General features: G+C 47.2%; 2 protein-coding genes across 2 annotated transcripts; one reads left to right on the plus strand and one right to left on the minus strand.

The window, feature by feature from the left end:
* The first annotated feature begins 34 nt into the window (after positions 1 to 34).
* On the plus strand, positions 35 to 10,082 carry si:ch73-173p19.1 (uncharacterized). Its single transcript, XM_060044721.1, has 17 exons — positions 35 to 204; positions 1,167 to 1,273; positions 1,585 to 1,721; positions 2,739 to 2,914; positions 3,208 to 3,372; positions 3,707 to 4,238; positions 4,518 to 4,625; positions 4,787 to 4,877; positions 5,116 to 5,339; positions 5,621 to 5,863; positions 6,490 to 6,588; positions 7,365 to 7,558; positions 7,736 to 7,910; positions 7,992 to 8,148; positions 8,511 to 8,664; positions 8,771 to 8,882; positions 8,970 to 10,082. Exons 1-17 carry the CDS (start codon positions 184 to 186, stop codon positions 9,131 to 9,133), a joined length of 2,859 nt encoding a protein of 952 aa, XP_059900704.1. The 5' UTR covers positions 35 to 183; the 3' UTR covers positions 9,134 to 10,082.
* LOC132452238 (ATP-binding cassette sub-family F member 2-like) lies at positions 9,945 to 19,956 on the minus strand. The gene is made up of 15 exons (XM_060044723.1): positions 19,798 to 19,956; positions 18,859 to 19,007; positions 18,141 to 18,353; positions 17,586 to 17,768; positions 16,935 to 17,106; positions 16,720 to 16,815; positions 15,905 to 16,007; positions 15,302 to 15,397; positions 14,873 to 14,992; positions 14,682 to 14,771; positions 14,426 to 14,536; positions 14,114 to 14,176; positions 13,741 to 13,869; positions 11,416 to 11,619; positions 9,945 to 10,678 (listed from the first exon to the last, which is right to left on the minus strand). Exons 2-15 carry the CDS (start codon positions 18,998 to 19,000, stop codon positions 10,562 to 10,564), a joined length of 1,839 nt encoding a protein of 612 aa, XP_059900706.1. The 5' UTR covers positions 19,001 to 19,007; positions 19,798 to 19,956; the 3' UTR covers positions 9,945 to 10,561.
* Between the last annotated feature and the right edge of the window lie 74 nt (positions 19,957 to 20,030).

Here is a 20,030-nt window from a genome sequence, read left to right on the forward strand (position 1 = left end):
TGTGGGCGTTTACCGCAATGGGTAAGCGGTTCTGATTGGCTAATTTCTCGTGGGAGTCCTGTCAATCCACTTGTCGAAGGGGTAGAGGTCAGTTTTGCGTGATATGCTAAACGTTAAATATAACGAAAGTAAATTATTGTATTCCTCGCTGAATCTCGATTCATGCACGGCTAAAACAGAAACATGAATTCTACGGTTTCTCCGGTAAGTTCCCATTATAATTGCAGTCAGGCTAGCACTGTATTGCCATCTGCTGTAGCCTTTAGCCTTTTCTATGGTGACATCCCATACAGTTACCTCAGCTGAAGTTATGCTAACCTAGCTGTTATGCTAACCTAGCTGCTGTACCAACAGCGTTTGTTATTGTCTAATAGCTATGGGACCGCAGGTGTGTTATGTTATACAACGAGTTTATCCAAATGAATAAGATTGGCCCGTTTTAATGTCAAGACTGATATCTAGTTGTGCCAACTTACGTTTAACTTTGAGGTGACATTATTGTCATAATTCAACTTTATTTATATGTTGGTTAATCAAATAATTCCTAACTGCACTCTAAACCTTCGTGCCTTTAGTAGACGGTAACGTTAAATAGCGGTACAAGAACAACTTTAAGAAGGGAATTCGTTGTATTTTTATTTCATAAACTCAAAATATCTTACAATGGAAAATGTGTATTTTAATAGCTGCCTTTTTTTCATAATCAGCGTTTATGAATAACTTATTAGGTAATAGGGTAATGTTTAGTACCACTTCAATTATAACCAGAAGTTATTGCTCTTGGTATGTCATTGAACATACCACAACACACCCAGAGAAATATCAAATGTAATGCATAGATTATTTAAATAATTTTTAAATAAAACCTGTGGAAGTCCAAAGCACTTTACGAAGGGTGTGCGTTTTTATGGCGTTATTGATCTTAGTGGAGGCACTTGTAGGCGATAACTAGGATTGTGAAGCTGACACAGGACTTGTCTGAGGCCTTGTCGACTATGGCAAACGAGATGCATGTAGATGATGTAGAGAGGGGTCCGAGGCCTGGAGAACACCTTAAATAATTAAGGGAATGGTTTGGAGCTACGTTTGTAAATTGGGATGTTGAGTTGTATGTCACATGTTCTCATGGAGTTCAGAGCAGTGACGCATGTGAAGATGCGTTGCAGACTATCGGAGCGTTGTTTGTCACTCTGGGTGAGATGGGATTCACCAAGGATCAGATCCAGTCGGCAGTGCAGGCGGGGCATTTCTCCGTTGCGGATGCTGCAGAGTGGTGAGTGGTCGTCTGTAATGGAAAATTACTGGTATTTGGTCTGGTGAAACGGGTGTCCTTGAATAAATGATAGCTCCACCTTATCAAATGTAATGTTTCCCTCTGCTGATGTGGATGCAATGGGGAGTTTCCCCTCAGTCTTTCTCACACATATTCTGCCTGCATTCTCTTTGATCTTGTGTTAGTACAATTCAACTGTTATAAGACTACCAGGTTGACCTGTCTGAGGGCAATCATTAGCATCAGAGCAGCACATCTGACCTTAAATAACCTCCATTTGGTTCATTAAACCCCCTCTGTGTGGATAACAGGCTCTTGCAGGGACAGAATGTGCGACACAAATTGATGAAGCGGCCGTCGGAGCCTGCTGAATCAGCGTTCTCTGCCTTCAACCCTCCCAAGGACCAGGGAGGGCCCGGGTCACACGGAGGGTCAGCTGACAGCGGAGGTATGACGCACCACACCCCTGACCAGTCACACTGTGAGGGGAGTTTTGTCCTGGGTGCAAGCTGGGAAGGGAAGGTAAACATAGAGACTCATAGTTTTATATCCACATGCCAACTATTGTGCTCCTAGCCAACATTCCTACCCTAGTTACTATTTCTATCAGTAACTTTGTAGAGTTAACTTGCAAAGGTCAGGGAAGGTAGCGGAAATACTGACATGTTGTTAATTGTCTATTTATCGATAAGATCACTAAGGAATATAGAGCTTGATGGTGAAGACATAGTGTCGATAGTGGACCGGAATGTTTATTGGTTAAGGTGTTTGACTCCCAGCCAAAAGGTTCTGGGTTAAATCCCCAATGTCTGGAGGCCCCCTTGAGCCAGAGGCCCCTAATCCTTAATGATATGAAACTAAAATAAATGAATTTACAATACAATACAATACAACTTTATTAATCCCACTAGGGGAAAATAGTTTGAGCAGCTTGTATACAGACAGAGTAACATACAAACAACAAATACACATACACAACTACAGAGCATTTAGTAGTCGAATTGCAGAGGGGATGAACGATTTGGAATGGCGGTTTGTTCTGCAAGCAGGTAAAGCGTAGCCACGCCCTGATGGCAACACAGAGAATTCACTTTTAAGAACATGACCAGAAGAAGCCAAAATACCTGCTGCTTTCTTAATGATTTGCTGATTGCAAAAATAACTCAAGTCCCTTTGTTTAACTCCGGTGATCTTAACAGATGTTGACAATAGTGTTCAGGCTGTTTCCGTCTTTTACTGTGAGGCTGTGAAACCGGCAGATAAAAGCGTCTTCTATATGACTCCATAGTAGATAGTACCTTACTATCGTCTTCATCCTCGTGTGTGTGTGTGTGTGTGTGTGTGTGTGTGTGTGTGTGTGTGTGTGTGTGTGTGTGTGTGTGTGTGTGTGTGTGTGTGTGTGTGTGTGTGTGTGTGTGTGTGTGTGTGTGTGTGTGTGTGTGTGTGTGTGTTGTTGCCTCCTCAGCATCTCGCTCCCTGACCCTGGGCTCTCCTCCCCCCCCCGGTGTGTCCTCCCCTCCCCCCCCTGACCCCCTGCCTCCCCTGGAGTCCCGGATCAAGCCCTCCCTGGGAGACTTTGAGGAGCAGCAGATGCAGCGCCTCGCCCACGAGGCCCGGTCCGAGAGACGGCAGAAGAAACAGGTGAGACACACGCACGCGCAAGTTTTGACTCCTCAAAATCAAACCCCAATTACATCTGGGTGAGCACCCCCTCCTGTGATATCACAAGAGGATGGATTTGAATGACCGATCAATATCAATCGTGGTGGTGAAACAGGGGCCCTTTTTAAAGTGTGTGTGTGTGTGTGTGTGTGTGTGTGTGTGTGTGTGTGTGTGTGTGTGTGTGTGTGTGTGTGTGTGTGTGTGTGTGTGTGTGTGTGTGTGTGTGTGTGTGTGTGTGTGTGTGTGTGTGTGTGGGGTACCCTCTCTTTCAGGAGCGTGAGCTGGTGTTGAAGCGAATTGCAGAGGACCGCAAGAGTCAGCAGGAGAAGAAAAAGACCGCGTCATCAGCCGAGGAGTCCCAGACCACCAAGACCCCCCCAGCACAGAAGCTAGGGGGAGCCCTCCAGACCAACGTGGACAACAACTGTATCCTCATGGTGAGGATGGACCTCAGACAACGGGCGGCTGGGGCTGTGATGAGCAGACGAAGACAGTGGCACTGGTTGCTTTAAAAAAAAAAAAAAAGGGTTCTATATATATCCCAGAACGGCGATTCAGATGCAAGAGTAGAAAGTACTTGATGGTAGTAGAAATTAAACAGACACAAAAAAATGAAATAAAAGCAAAACGACTACATACCATAAATACAGAAAATAGATCTGTGCACAAAATATTAGGACGGTTGAGGCAGACATTATTGAGAGTATATGCTACAGTATTGAAATGATTTATTGAAACTATGCATTCAAACTATTAATTGGGATGTTGCAGATCCGCCTACCCTCGGGCGAATCCATGCGAGAGCGTTTCCATGCCGACGCCCCCCTGCGGAGCGTGGTGGAGCACATATCGGAGCGCCACCCGTCCCTTCCCGCCTTCTCCCTCCTCCAGGGGTTCCCACGGAAACGCTTCGGGGAGGCGGAGCTGGCGTGCTCCCTGCGCTCCCTGGGCCTCACACCCAACACGGCCCTCTGCCTCCAGACCACGGCCCCGGAGGCGGCCCCCCGCGACCCGGCCCCCCTCCCCCCGCCCGTCCTCCCCCCTGCCGCCCTCTCCCGGCCCGCTCTCTCCCCGCTTGGGCCCAAGGAGGACCAGGAGTGCAGCGCTGCACCTCCTGCTGCTGCTGCTGCTGCTGCTGCTGCTGCTGCTGCTGCTCCTCATGTCCCAGGCCAGATGGAGGAGGCAGAGATGGAGCTGGAAGGCCCGCCTCCGGCGTTACCCCACCTACAGTGGGAGGAGGCGGTGGCCTATGCCGGCGTCCCTGGAGCCCCGGCCCCTTTCTCTGGCCCCTCCCACATCTGGGGTAAGAACCCGCCTGTCACGTTTTACCTTCGGCCTTTTGACCTATCAGGAGGTCATTGGAAAATTGGGAAAGGAAAAAAAAAAAATCAACATACTGGAATAATTGTAACCAATCGTGGAAACTGATTGGTTATGGTTATAGGTTATGAAGGATGATACCAAGAATTCTTTGTTTATTGCGCTGACATTAGAATAAGATCAGGTGAGTTAGTTGTGCTGTTGGAGAGATGGTTGTGGTGGGCAGTGTTATGACGGTCCTGGTTCTGGTTGTGTTGGGCAGGGCGGGGTCAGAAGCTCGAAGCCGGAGAGATCGCCGCCGCAGAGGAAGAGGAGGGAGATGAAGAGCTGGAGGCTGACCAAGAAGAAGAGCCGCCTTTCCCGCCTAATGGTATTGCTCTCTCTCTCTTTCTGCACTTTACTGAGTAACTTTAGTGGGGAAGAATGTTACGTTGTTAGATTTTTCCCCACCCACATTTTTCAATGTTAGTAACTGAGTGGTTTGTACCTTGGCTTATCCTGATGCGTCGCTGGTGGTTCATCGTGGTCCAGGGATGCCCAGGCTGCCCTTCCTCCCAGACAACAGGCTCCGTGGTGGGGTGGAACCCCGCCACCAGTGGCCCGAGCAGGGCAACAGACTCCAGTGAGCCACCACAACACCATGCAAATGCTACATGCTAGCGATACGCTAAGGCTACATGGTTAAGCTACGCCACTAATGCATTTTGAAACAAAGATAATGCTTTATTGTAGTGTATGCTACATAACACTATTGTAGCATTATCAGCCATAGCAGAAATATGCAGAAATAGGCAAGTATATCACGTGTTTGTGCGTGTAAAGCCTCATCATGTTCCTAAGGCCTGTCCGTGCGTCTCTAGGGAGGGCGTGGTGGAGGAGGTCATGGTTCCAGAGGAGGCGGGGGCGCGTGCAGGGCCGGGGGCCGCAGGCCTGGCCGCCGTGGAGCGCCTCCAGAGGGCGCCTCACCAGGACGACCATCCAGCCCACCAGGGCCTCCCCTCCCCGCCCAAGAGGGCCTACCGAGCCCCCAGCGTCACGTCGCTGTGCAGCATGGCCACGCGCGCCACCGCACAGCTCATGGCCGGTACGGCGGCCGGAACAACGCAACACGTGCCATCCGTAGCTCTCCTGCTATCGCCCACCGTAGCTCCGCCGCTAACTCACCACAGCGCCACTGTAGACTGATTAGTAGCCAGAATGCTATCGCTTTGACCACTGTGGCGCCACTCCTCTCCTACTAGCTGAACGGTAGTTCCATTGCCTTCTGAGCGTATTGTCGTAGCTCCGCTGCGGACCCCCTGTACTAAGTCGGTCCTTCAGAGCGTCGGGCTACCGGCTCACGTGCACTGGTGTCTCTCTCCCCAGCGCCCAGCATGCAGTACAGCAGCAGCCTGGCGTGTCTGACCCCGGAGCTCGCCGAGCTGCTGCTCAGCCACATGGCCCGGGAGCGCCTGCTGCGGCCCCGCACCCTGGAGCTCTTCTTCGGCTGCCCGCTGCAGAAGTTTGTCCTCAACAGTTACCCTTACTCCACCAACGACCTGCTGAGGCAGCTCAGGGCCTTCCATGCCCTCAAGCACCTGAGCCTGGTCAACTCCCCCCTCATTACAGGTACCGGGATCACCTCTGACATGGCCTCTTGTTACTACCCCTGATATGATCTCTATTTACTACCTATGGTATCTACCTATAGTTACTCTCTCTGATATGACCTCTAGGAACTACTTCTAGTTATCACCTCTAGTTACTACCTCGGTTATGACGTCTTGTTACTACCTATAGAATCTACCTATAGTAACTATCTCTGATATGACCTCTAAGAACTACTTCTAGTAACTTCCTCGAGTTACTATCTCTGATATTGCCAATCGTTACTATCTCTGATATGACATCTAGGAACTACTTCTAGTTACCACTTCTAGTTACTACCTCGGTTATGACCTCTAGTTAATGCCTCTAGTAGCCACATTATCTAGTTACTATCTCCGAAATGACCTCTAGGAACTAGTTGTACTTAACTCCTCTAGTTACCTCTTTTAAGTCCTCTGGATATGTCCTCTAGTAACTTGCACCTCTATTAGATCTCTTTTGTGGTTTCACCACCAGGTGTTAAGTTAATTGGTCATTGCATGGCATTTCCAAATCGGCCCTCTTTAGTGTGCACCCAAATGTATAATGTATAGTCCCATGGGTAGGGTTGTTCTACGTTCTGATTGGCTGTTCCTGTTTTTTTCTAGACTCCGGCCTGTCTGTGCTGTCAAGTCTCGTCAAACTGCAGCACCTCAACCTGTCTTCCTGTGGGAAGCTCACTGACTCCTGTCTGCAGTACATCACAGGTCCGTTTCCCCCCCCCTCTCTCTGACCTCCACATCCCGGCTGGGCGCTGATCACGGGGCTGCCGGTTCTCCGTCCGCGTGCAGGAACGCAAGGCCCCAGCCTAGGCTGCTCCCAGAACTCCACTCCTCCAGTCCGCCGTTTCACCAAAAATAAAACAAAAAACATCTGATCTTCCACCTCGTTTTTGTGGAATTAGCCTCCGGATCTAAGTAGAAGAAATAATAACAAATGCTTACATGGTATAATTTGGTTGGCACATAATCTTGATCTGAATGTTGATCAGTATGGCTCTATTTCCTGGCCCTCAATTACTAGTGAAATATTACACATAGACCACTTATGAAAACGGCTGTCTCTTGCTATAGAACCTTGAGCAAAATGTCTCACTCGATGCCTCTAAGATGAACACCGGTGACAGTAAATGGTAAACCTCCACAATAAGTCCATCATAAAGGAACCTGAACATATAGCAGGGAAAACAGAAGACGTGCAGGTAACCTACGATGAGGGCCTCTCTGGACAAGAGTGAAATGGCCTTCACATCACATCAGGCGTGTAGAACCAAGATGGCCCCCTGGTGAATATTGCTGTGTTCAGATGGATTCAGGGGGACGGTGGACGGCAAACCAGATACAATCTTGGTGGACGAGAACGGGACTATTGTTTTCCTGTGCCTCCCCAGAGGGTGCGGTCCGTCCGGCTGAATCCATGGGAAAGCCGCATACGGTCCATATAGATACAGAACCTTAACTTAAGTGTGTGCCCCGCTGTCCAGGCCTGAAGAGCCTGACCTTCCTGTCCCTGGACCAAACCAAGGTGAGCGACGCGGGGATGCTGCCCTACCTCGGCTCGGCTCCTGCAAGCCTATCACAGCTCAGCCTGAACAACACGGCAGTCACCGAGGCAACGCTGGCTGCGCTGCCCACCTCGACGCCACACCTACGCTTTCTCAGCATCAAGCAGACCAAGGTAGGAGAGCCCAGAGACCAACTAGTACGGACATACAACACTGACACTATTTGGTACTAGACTTTATATTTCACTCATTGCATTGAAGTCAGAAGCTATCAAATGATAAAGAAAACTTGTTAATGATTTTGGTTAATATAGTAAATGACCCACCCCCCCTGTCCACCTGTCCACCAGGTGAGCGACGTGTCTGCGCTGACAGACCTGCTGCACCTGCAGACACTGTACCTGGACGGGACTGGTGTGACGGAGCACTCCCTGGAGCCGCTGGCCCGACACCCCTCCCTGGCCGCCCTCAGCGTGGCCGGGATCCCCGTCCAGGACCCCGACCACGCCCTCCACCTCATCTCAGGTGAGGGGGGGGGGGAGTCAATCTGAAGCCTCAAGGTGCATGAATGACATGAAGGAGATACTCATGAAGCCACATCCCCAGGTCTGAGGCTGAGCCAGCTCACCCTGCCCGGACGCCACTCTGTGACAGACAGAGGGCTGTCCTTCCTCGCCAGACTCACCCTGCTGACGGAGCTGGACCTCACAGACTACACCAAGGTCACGGACCAGGGAGTCAGCGAGCTGGCGACCATGACCAGGTAACACACTGGTACTTGCATACTGGTAGTAACATCCTGGTACGAGCATACTCGTAATATACTGACCAGGTAACACTCTGTACTGCTAACAGACTACTTCTAAAGTACTGGTAATAAACTGGGAGCAACAGATGGGTACTAACATGCAGGTTATCTACTGAACAAGTTACACTAGTACTTACACTCTGGTCAGACTGGTACTTATATACTAGTAGTAACACACTTGTAACAGACAGATGTTAACACACTAACCACGATTAATGACTTCAATGGTCCGTGCATGAAGCAGTTCTCTCCTATATTAGAGCAGAGCGATGTTCCACATTAACGACCGCGTAACCTTCTGCTGTCCCTCCCTGCAGCCTGAAGAAGCTGTCTCTTAGCAACACGGGGCTGACGGACGCCGGCCTGGCCTCCCTGCGGGGCCTCAGGGAGCTCCAGGAGCTGTGTCTGGACCGCACGGCCGTCACCAGCCGGGGCGTTGCCGCACTCATCACCTGCCTGCCCCACCTCCAGGTAACTCCTCCCACTAGACCCACGAGTTGGGGGGAAATAGATTTCTTATGCGCCGGTTGAAATCGATCAAGCAGACAAGCACCCATCTGAAATGTGCCTTCCCCAGGTGTTGGGGTTGGCCTGCACGCGTGTGGGCGACTCGGTGGTGCGGAGGGGTCTGGTTGGCTGCAGCCAGCTGACCAAACTCAACCTCAGCCGGACACGTATCACAGACCGTGGTAGGTCCACGCCCCCCTGCCACAAAGAGTCCTCCATCTATTGAAACCACCATGCTGGTCTGAAGGCTAACGCTGCATCCTCCACAGGTCTGAAGCTCCTCAGACACATGCACCTGGCACAGGTGAACCTGGACGGCACCGGCGTGACCATGTCCGGCATCCAATCACTGAAAAACATCAGCAGCGTCCGCGCCAGCAACACGCGCGCTATCGCCCCCGACGACGTCTCCGACGACGACCAATCCCTGTGAGGGCCATGGGGCGTCAGTCCTGGCTCTCATTGGTCTAGATGAACCCTACTGCACCACATATTTAAATGCAAACGTTAAAGGAACCCTTTGAAGGTTGAGACCGGCGTTCTGTAAATTCTTATCAACATAACGAGATGACCACAACCAATCACTTATCGGCGGACTAATTAGCTTTGGTGATTAATTAGGCTAATGAGTGAGCAGGGGACTTGACTTGCTTTTATATGCAATTAAAGAATGTATTCTGTGATCCATAAAAGGATTCCTCTAGCATATTTTGCAACAGTACAAAGTCTAGACCAGGAAGGTTATCTTATCTGCTGCTGGAGGACAAGGAGCAGGAACAACTGGTTACGTCAAGTATAAAATAGATCCTCTGGTGTTAAGACTTTAGAACTGCACTGTATAAGCAGCAGCCTGGCACCAACCCTTGGCCATGAGGAGTACTGCGCTTGAATCAACGGGGCAGTTTAAAATGTACTCCACATGCGTGTTACAACTTCCCATATTTAACCCCTCCCGTCTGCAGCTTAAGGGTATAGAAACAGATGGGGCATCATCTGTCCATACAGAGTCTGAATAACCGGTATACATGTAGTCAGAACGCCTAGCCAAATCAAACAGCAACCTAGTATTACAAAGCACCAAATTAAAACATGTCTTCAATACTTAATTTCTCCTTTCTAATGTTTACAGCTTATATCAAAGCAGATGACATGTTTGGGAGGAAAATGAATGTTAATCTGAAATGAATAGCGATGAGGTTAGCAGTACACATGTACACCCCCAGAGCAAAAACTCACAACCAACGTTTTTAATGCCGTTTACAGAATTGTTGTAAACTATACTTTATTTTCAGAAAATGGTTATTTTTGGATGCGACCACTGTTCGGGTACACTTACAAATAGAGCATAATGTGGAATGAATAAAGTCTGCATTTAAATCGGATGTGTTGATTCAAGAATCCATTAACTGAACATAATGTCCAATTGCAAATTCTGTTACGTTTTTATTTCTGACAAACCTTTATTGCATCATTTACAATGTTAAATAAGGCATAACTGCTGTTTCATCGAAGAAAAAATAATAAAAAGAAGACAACTGTTAAGAATCATTAAATGACCTTAAAGCCACTCCATACTTCAGGGAAAACCAATCATTTTCTATTAGGACAGCACAATGGAATGTGTTCCAAAATGCACTGCGATGCTTCTGGTGAACCAGAACCATAGTGCAGCTTGAGGTGTGGAAGTCCCATGTCGAACTGAAAGGGTAATATTAGGATGTATGACAGACGTGCCTGTGATCACGATGCTTCTTTTACAGTACTGAAACATCGACCCGGCCCAGCCTCGCCCACCCATGATGCACCACGGGTGGGCGAGGCTAGTGGATATGATGGTGGTGTTGTGGGGGACGGAGATGTGTTAGATATCATGCTGTTGCTTCTCAATATTGGACTTGAGGTGCTCCTTGTAGGCCAGAATGTCCCTGTTCCACTTGGTGATGGTCTGCTTCTCACACACCCAGATCTCCTGAGCCACCTAGACAGGAAGATACAAAACAATTAACCCCTTTACTTAGAGAAACGCAACCAAACAACTTTGTTTCAAGACTTGACGAAGCAGAGCAAAAATTTATTCATTTCTGGTTTAATTAACTGACCGGGTATACATCTTGTCCAACAATTTTAGGCTAGGTCATATAGTTTTAAACAGAAGCCGACAGCATTGGCTTCTGTTGCAGTACATCACAACCAAAGTTAGTTGTGTAATTTAACCATTAGTTCACACCTCATTGTTGTGAAATGTAAAGCGGTAGGAGAGGATGTCCTTCCTATTGTGACTCAGTTACATTAACGGTGAGTCATAGGGGGCAGTCAGCAAGTTACTGACGTCACTCAAACTTAACCATCTCTACCCTTACCACCCCTAACCTAAACCAAATCTAACCCATTAGCCATCACTAAACTAATGGTTAGAAATGGTTTGGTTTAGGTTAACCTTAACAGTTCTAGGATAGGGTGGCCGAGAGTCCACTATGTCTTTCCTGTCAATGTTCATGTCCAATTAAGCAAAAACACTTCTAACCCAACAACAAAACCATCTGACCTTCTACCTAAAATAACCATCTCTTAACCTATAGCTAAACATAACCATCTCTTAACCAATACCTAAACTTAACAATCTGACCTTCTACCTAAACCTAACCATCTCTTACGACGAGCGATAAAAAAGGCAAAGGGTACTTCAAATGCATCATGGGAGACCAGGTACCGTACCTGCTGAATAAGCCTGAAGTCGTGGCTAACCAGCATGGTGCCTCCTTCGAAGTCGTTGATGGCGTCTGCGAGGGCATCGATGGTCTCGATGTCCAAGTGATTGGTAGGCTCGTCCAGGAAGAGCAGGTGGGGGTTCTGCATGGCCAGCCAGGCGAAGGACACACGGCACTTCTGGCCGTCCGACAGGTTCTCGATGGGGCTCGTCTGGACACACAACCACAAGTCTTAGCCCCAGACCTTTCGGATTGGTGTAAACTACTGATTTCAGCGTGGGAGTCCCCGGGGATTGTGACATTTATAATATGTCTATATTTTATGGTTCCTTTCTTTTCAATTTTTGAAGGGGAAAAGTTGCTTTATGTGAAAACAGCCGAGTGATCCGTAGCCAACAGTTTGGGGAACCATTATAGTGTTGGTGTCTGAGGCGTGTCTCTCAATTCTCGATGGTTACCTGCTGCTTGGCCTGTCGTGATATGCAATAAATCAATTAATTGCGCGATAAATTAAAATGAGCGATAATTTTTTGCCGGCCGCAATAATTTACATTCGCACTCTTTTTTTTAAATCATTGCTTTATTGGCCTAATCTGAGAAGAAATCTATGCCATAAACAGAAATATTATAGGCCTTTATTACACGGGTCTTCTCAATGCCGTGGAACGCTCCGTTCACTTGCATAGATAGTCCGGTAACTTGTCAACCCCAGCGTCTTCGTTTGCTAAGCAACGTCAACGTCTTTGAAGGACTATTTCTCTGCTGATCAACACTACGAATGCTGCTAACGAATAAATTGTAAAAAGACACACCATGTGAAGTTTTTTTTTCATCTTGGCAAGTAGCCTTGTAATAAGCGGGATGATGTAGTATAGAACGTCACCGGTCATTATCTAAAATAAGCCCCTTCAGGGTGAAGCAAGACACCTCCGCTGCGCGTCGGTCGCCTGTTCGCCCTGTCTGGGCTTATTTTCCCGATAGTGACCGGCGTTCTATGCATTATATATATTTAGCAGGGTAGGCCTAAGTAACAAATGTCGGGTTGAAATCGGGCTCCGGCTCATAATTACAGGGCACAACGAGTAAACCCCCTCGTCAAGTGTCAGTAGCCGCGTTGACATGGACACATCATGATCATGTATACGCCTCATTCGGAATACAATTATCTGTTCGGCATAGATTCTATGCCGAATAGAAGAGGTGGTGTAGTCCGTTTTAATCGCCATGTATGGACTTATTCCGAATAGATTGGGGTTTAACTTGGAGCAGCCGCAGTAGTTCGCAATTGGTCCACTGAGCTCCGTCGGTACTTTTAAGCACACCGAACTTCACCGCTGTCAAGGAAAGTGGATTTATTGCCTGATTCACGTCTTTGTTATCACTCCGTAAAAGTAGTCCGGTAAGCGTGTCCGGTTGCTAAGCGACGGGACATGGGTGTTTATTAATGACGTGTTCGCGTATCGTAGTGTCCGCGCGCGTCCGAGGTAACTGTAAATGAGTAGGCTACTAGTAGTACTTTTGCAGGCTGAACGTTAAAATACTTCTTAACTTAGAGATGGCAGCTGCAGTAGTTCGCAAATGGACCTTCGAGGATTCCTGGTCACTAAATTCCTGTAAGACCACTCTCTCCCACCAGTCTTGGCTGCAGACTCGCATCCAAATTCCTCTTGTTTGCGGCGGAGCTTAAGGTAAATATAAAGATCTGACGAGAAATTGACGTTGCTGCGCTGTCCTTCTTAATTGAAGGAGCAGGCAGAGAAAAGCCCTCTCCTGCTGTGCTTTCATTAAATTCTAATTTAAAATCCCCGATAGTGATAAGACATCCATTATGTTGCCGCCGGTCCAGAGATGTGTCAGGTGTGCGCGAGAGACAGAACGGACACTTTTGTTACTGCCATGTATACAGTAGCCTACATTCGGAACACATTTTAGGAACAGATCTATGCGGATCAGATGCGTATCAGATGTGCCATGTAAACGCGGCTACTAACTTGTTGCATTGTCTGTGTGGGAGGCGGAGTCCTGGCGCAATCGTGTTTACATCCTTTTTATTTAGTGTTTCAATTTTATTTATTGTTTTTGGTGGCGTTTGGTTTTTATTCAAGAGCATTTTTTGTTAATAATAGATTGTTGTTTTGTTAATTTATTCTGGATATTTTAAATGTCTTCCAGACGTCCAGTTCCAGTGTTCTTTAAAAATAAAGGTTTATTGATCTTCGAAAGGGTGTACTTTATCATTATATTAGTTGAAAAACGGCAATATTATCGCTTATCGCAATAATTCCTGGGGCAATTAATCGCCCAGAAAAATTTGTTATCGTGACAGGCCTACCTGCTGCTTGCCCGTGAGGCCGTAGCGTCCGATGATCTTCCTCATCTCCTCCCGCTCTTTGAAGTCTGGGTAGCACTTCATCATGTAGTCCAGAGGAGACAGGTCCAGCTCCAGCTGTTCTGTGAGATGCTGAGGGACCGACACAGGGAGAGACTCAGAAGGACGGCTACAACCATGCTACATCGACACCCTTCTGACACCACCTCTAGGCCTGCTTTCCTCCCCACTCAGTCTGGGGAACATTTTAACTTCAGACCCTTCATCCTCCTCATTTTCTCAGTTGGTACCCATTACACTGTTTGTGCTTGGTCTTATGCAATACAAAATAATGTGGCCAGTAACAATCAGGATGTTAGTCAATAAGGTCTCCTACCTGATGGTACCTGCCGATCTTCACATGGGAGTTTTTCCGGATCATCCCATCTGTGGGAAGCAGCTGCAGAGGAACAACAACCAGGTTCAACAGAGCAGACACCACAGTGTTTGGATCCCTTTGGATGCGATGGTTTCGACTGATTCAAAGTTGAGAATCTAAAATCGTTCTAGTGGATACGTCCCATGACTGCATTCTCATCCGTTTACGATGTCTCTGCATTTGCCCGGATATGGTCAACATTGGGATGAGGGATAACGGCGATGCCCATAAAACGTAACAGACCAGATAATGGGTGGGGGCGTTGCTTACCTCTCCCATGAGGAGCTTGAGCAGGGTGGACTTCCCCGCGCCGTTGGGTCCCACCAGGGCCACCCGTGTGTCCAGGTCGATACCAAACTCCAGGTTCTTATAAATGTGTGGCTGAAGAGGAGACGTGTACAGGTTAAACACTGAAAACCACAGAAACAATGCTGGAACGGAATTGACAAACCATGATACAGAGATGGAGAGAGTGAGCGGGAGACAGATGGAGAGGCAGAAGAGGGTGAGAGACAGATTATCTTACCGAGTTGTCACTGTATCTGAAGCTCACGTTCTGAACCATAATTACAGGAGGAGGGATTGTCCCACAGGCAGGAAAACTAAATGACAGCGTCTGTAGGAGAGACACAGGAGTCAGCTTCTACTGTAGAAATATGAACCAGACCAAAACAAACTGGTGATACTGTGTGAATTTTAAGAGGAAGAGCTTCTCACCTTGTCGCTGACCACCTTCTCAGTCAAGCCGGAGGCCACCATCTTCTGCAGAGTCTTCTCTTTACTCTGGGCTTGCCGGGCCAGTTTGGCAGAGCCGTGACCAAACCGGGCGATGTAGTTCTACACAACACACAGAAGTAACGGTCAAACTACAGACAGGTAGCAGAGCCATATTTGAAGAATTCACCAAAGAAACATTTAACCAATTAAAAGTGAATCAACTCACCACAAGCTATGATGAATTAAAACAGCATGAGCTAATAAAGGCAATTAAAAGTTTGAATTCCTATCTAATGCTAAATCTGTTCTGTGGATGTGACCATCAAGCAGCTCCGAATTTAAAGTAAATGTGTTTTAATTGCTTAATAGTTGGAGTAGGTAATAGGAGGTGCAGTACATGGCCCCCACCACACGGGGTGCCCCTCCTACCTTCATGTGTGTTATCTGGTCCTGCTCCCAGTTGAAGCGTTTCATCTGGTTCTCCTCCAGCTCCTCCCTGGTCTTCATGTACTGGTCGTAGTTACCCTGGCAACACAAATACAAAACATTCTTATGCCGTTGCACAGTGTCAGAGGAAAGGCCTCAAAAGGCCACGCATGTATAGAGTAGAAAGGGTGCAGATCTCATTACAACTTGTTTTCTGGAGGGGATCCACAATATCAACCTTTATCAAAACATCTGCTCTAACAAACACGGCCATCAATAGTGGCATAAAATAAATATTAGTGAATCACTCAACGTTATTCACCTATTTTACAGAACCACACATCCACAAAGCAGCACTACATATTAATTATCTGAAATGGGCAGAGGTATAACGGCACAGTCAGATTTACAACAGTTCAGACCACTGAAGGACATAAACAAACCCTTTAAAAATTGATCAGTTTATGTGCCGTTTCAAGTGTCTTCTCCTATCAAATTATGCATTTATAAATTACCTGTTTTTTCAGAAGTTGTAGGCCCCACCCCCTATGTGAAACCATACTACCCGAGGGCGGGCTTTTCCTTTATGAAGCAGGAAATACTTACGGTGTAGTATTTGAGTTTCCTCTGGTTCAGGTGCATGATGTTGGTGCACACACCGTTGAGGAAGTCCTGGGAGTGGGATATGAGCACCAGGATACGTTTGAACCTTTCAAAATAAGAGCAGAACAGAGGGAATCATATTAGACATGTAGGAGATAATATTCATAACATAATCTAGAGCTGTGATAAAGATATGGTAGGTTTGATGTTGAGGGGACCTGTACTGTCAAGGTGTGTGGTTTAGAGAGACCTGTACTATCCAGTGTCGTGTGTTGTAGCTGGACCTGTGATGTAGAGAGGTGCGTTAAAGAGGTGTGGTTTAGATGGACCGGTACTATCCAGTGTCGTGTGTTGTAGCTGGACCTGTGATGTAGAGAGGTGCGTTAAAGAGGTGTGGTTTAGATGGACCGGTACTATCCAGTGTCGTGTGGTTTAGATGGACCTGTACTGTCCAGAGGTGCGTCATAGGGGAGGAGTGGTTTAGATGTGCCTGTACTGTCCAGAGTAGGGAGGGGCATGATTAATCAACGATCGACTAAATGATCATTAAGAAATTCTTTGATCACGTACATTTATCATCAACAAAACTAATGCTAAAAAAATACACAATTTTCATTGCATTTTGAATGTAGCATATAAATAGTTAATTTTAATATAAAAATATTAATGAGTAATCAAAGACAGGTTGTGGTTTAGAGACGAATGTGTGGTTTAGATGGACCTGTGCTCTCCAGAGATGTGGTTTAGAGAGACCTGTAGCATCCAGAGGATAAGTGTGATATAGCGCTGCTGTAGCTCTGTGGTTCAGAGGGACTTACGTCTTGAGCTCCTCCTCCAGCCACACGCAGGCATCCAGGTCCAGATGGTTGGTCGGCTCATCCAGCAACAACATGAAGGGCTTGATGAACAGAGCTCTGGGAGAGGGACACAAAGACAAAGCTTTAGAAACCTGTAGTCTTGTGTTTTGCACCCTGCCTTGGAGATACACTGTCAATACTGCTACATTATTGATCCATTTTCTGTGTATTCCCACCTTGCGAGAGCGACCCTCATCCTCCAGCCTCCACTGAAGTCCTTGAGTTTCTGGTTCTGCATGGCGGAGGTGAAGCCCAGGCCGTGGAGGATACGGGAGGCGCGCACAGCAGCCTTGTCCGCGTCCAACTCCTCCAGACGCTCGTACAGCACCATCAGCTTCTCACACTCAGCTGGAGGAGGGATTAAAGGCCTTGTTAGCCAATCACGTCTTATCCATGGTCTGTTCACCAATCCCGGGTAATCTACCCATTACGCAAGTAGGGTTTTGGCTAACTCAGTTGTGAGGCGGAAAAAGGTTTGTGGACGATAAAAAATACCAAAAGACCTTAGTCTATAGTTTAGCCTGCTGTACTTTGGCCATTTCATTATACCATACAATTGGGGTTACCATCATATGCTATACAGAGGGATAGGGACATCCAATTGTATTTTTTTTTACTATGCCATTTTGACAGATGAGCCCAAGTTAGGAAGCCCTCAACACAAGGACTTCCTGAACTAGAGCAGGACTTTGCCATTCAGGCTTGCCATTTTGACAGCCGAGCCTAAATAAGGAAGTACCACCCACATGACTTTCTGAACTAGGCAGGCCTTCCTGTACTAGCGCAAGTCTTCCTGTACTAGGGCAAGTCTTCCTGTTGGAACTCACAGTCCTCGCTGGCCAGCCTCTCAGCCTCCTTCTCCAGCATGATCCTCTGCTCGTCCACCTCCATCACACATTGCAGGGCCGTCTTCTCGCTGGGAGACATCTCGCGGGTCAGGTGGTAGATGTCGATATGCTCTGGGATGGGAACCTCACGCATGCCGATGGAGGACAGCAACATCGACTTTCCTGAGGACACAGGAAACAAATATTGAGAAACACTGAGATCCATTCATTTCGAGGAGAAAGACAATGGAACAGCATTCGCACTAGTTTGCGTGTCCGAGTCCCACTCATGCTAAAAATGAATTCACAGGAATGAATGATGCCTGGATGAAAGTGTACACCAAGTGCCAAATATTCTTATTCAAATTAAATCCGAGGCAAGTGCTGCCGTGTGGTCCAGACGTGACGACAACAATTGTATTAAATTCCCATTAAATCAGATGTCTACCAAAAGAGACTTGTTGAAGATTCCCAACATTCAAGCATTCCAGGGCCATCATGACTCCCACATGCTCTCCAATGTGCTGCGAACAACAAACTGAGCTTTCTAGATACCTGTGCCGTTGAGGCCGATGAGGCCGTAGCGACGCCCAGAGTTCAGCTCCAGGGTGGTGTCCGACAGCAGCTCCTGGCCGTGGAAGGTGAGAGACATGCTGCTGATGTGGACGTCAGTGCTGTTGGGGTGGGAGGACAGCACGCCTGTGGTGGCACGGAACTCGGCCTTCTTCAGCTCACACTCGTCTATATGCTTGCACAGGCCGTCCATGACTGCGAAAGGAGTACAGTGAGTGAGTGCATGAATGTCTTAACTGAACTGTATTTATTTTCTGCTTACACAAATTTCCCATCCAAGATTAATAAAGTGCCATCTTCCACTTACCACCTAGCATCCAGATTAACTGCTATCGACACCTAGCATCAAACTCCAATTATACCCGAGGACACTTAGTGTTGCTAAGAGACTAGACACTGCCTGGGTTATTTAGAACAATATTGCAAAGACTCCTTCTGGTTTTAAGTCAAAACAAATTGTGGCTTAAATATTACAATAAAAGGCCCTTAATGGCCAGATCAGGCAGAAAAATGACCAGTGTCTATTTAATTTAAAGTATACATTATAAATATGAAGGAAATTAGACAATCTAGGATTAATACAGTACATTCGAATCGAGATGATCGAAAAAATATATATGCTGTTTTTATATACATGCATATACATACCACAGGATAGATCATTTCTAACGGTAAAGAACAACGAATTTGAGTTTCTCACCGCTGTCAGTTCCATTCGTATGGCCCTCTGCCGCCTCTCCGTCTCCTTCCCCGTCCAGCTCATCGGCCTTCTTGGGTCTATTGCGGGCCTTGGCAGCCTCCTTCTTCTTCTGCGCCTTCTTCTTGGCTAGGTCGGATGGCATCTCTGAGCTGGATTTGATAGCACAGTCAGATCGGCCGGATGTAGAGAGTTGGATTCATGTAGTGACTTGAACTTGTGAGGGTCCCTGCTTTTCTCCGGACAGTAGCCGGCGGATGTCACATTCGAAGTTTACGCGAACGCGGAATTACGAAGCAAAAGCCGGTTGTCACGGTCAAATTCGCCGGTAACGATGCTACGTAATGTGAAATGAATGAGGGGACTAACAGTAATCCTTTCGTTACGGATTTAGGCGTTTATGTCACCAAGCAAACATAAAAATTCGATTGGTGACATTAAATACATCCTTCTCCGTTCATTATTAGTGTAAACTACGCAGTATCGGCGTGTCTGTGTTTCCACCTGCTCGCACATTGTGTTCAGTAGAGCTAACCCGCGAGCTAACCAATAAGCTAGCGGTATCGCCACTAAAGCTCATCTAAATCTCGTTAACACTGGTCAAACATTGCATTACAAACAAGACAGTATCACGGCACTACACACGAAAGGCTAGGTTTACAGTTATACACAAAAATGTAAACGCGCTGAACAATGTCGCCATGTACCGCGTCGCTCACCAAAAGCCGGCCTGGTGGTGCCAAGTTAGCGGCTGTTAGCATTTCAAGGCAGGCCACAGCTACATGGCCTGCTAACGCTGCCTTGCCACAAGGCCCCGGTTCTGACAGTGATTAAAACGGGCACATATAGAAAAATAAAGTATTTCCAAAAAACCCACCAGATATTGTTGTTTAAAAATAACGTTGACTTATTCCACTTAAAGCCGGTAAACGTTATCCGTACCTGTTAGATGAGCGCTGGCTTCGGAGCGGTCTGATGTCTCGTGTCTACTTTTTGCCGGTCGACGACGAAGCACCCGGCGGCAGAGAATCCGTATACGGTCAGGAAGGACCGTATATGGACAAGAAGGGCGGGAACCATCCCATGACCCTCCCCTCCTCGTGGGACTGCAGTACATTTCCATTTTTACCACCAGGGGTAAGTTTATTAATAAGTAAAATACATATCGACAAGGA

This window comes from Gadus macrocephalus, chromosome 23, assembly GCF_031168955.1.
Source record: "Gadus macrocephalus chromosome 23, ASM3116895v1".
In the NCBI taxonomy this organism is placed as follows: domain Eukaryota; kingdom Metazoa; phylum Chordata; class Actinopteri; order Gadiformes; family Gadidae; genus Gadus; species Gadus macrocephalus.

Coding starts and splice junctions, on each gene's coding strand:
- LOC132452238 (XM_060044723.1), bottom strand. CDS start 19,000: ATGCCATCCGACCTAGCCAAGAAGAAGGCGCAGAAGAAGAAGGAGGCT. Junction 16,816..16,934: donor ATGAGGGTCGCTCTCGCAAG/GTGGGAATACAC, acceptor TCCCTCTCCCAG/AGCTCTGTTCATCAAGCCCT. Junction 15,398..15,904: donor GGAAACTCAAATACTACACC/GTAAGTATTTCC, acceptor TTGTGTTGCCAG/GGTAACTACGACCAGTACAT.
- si:ch73-173p19.1 (XM_060044721.1), top strand. CDS start 184: ATGAATTCTACGGTTTCTCCG. Junction 3,373..3,706: donor ACAACAACTGTATCCTCATG/GTGAGGATGGAC, acceptor GGGATGTTGCAG/ATCCGCCTACCCTCGGGCGA. Junction 8,883..8,969: donor GACACGTATCACAGACCGTG/GTAGGTCCACGC, acceptor CATCCTCCACAG/GTCTGAAGCTCCTCAGACAC.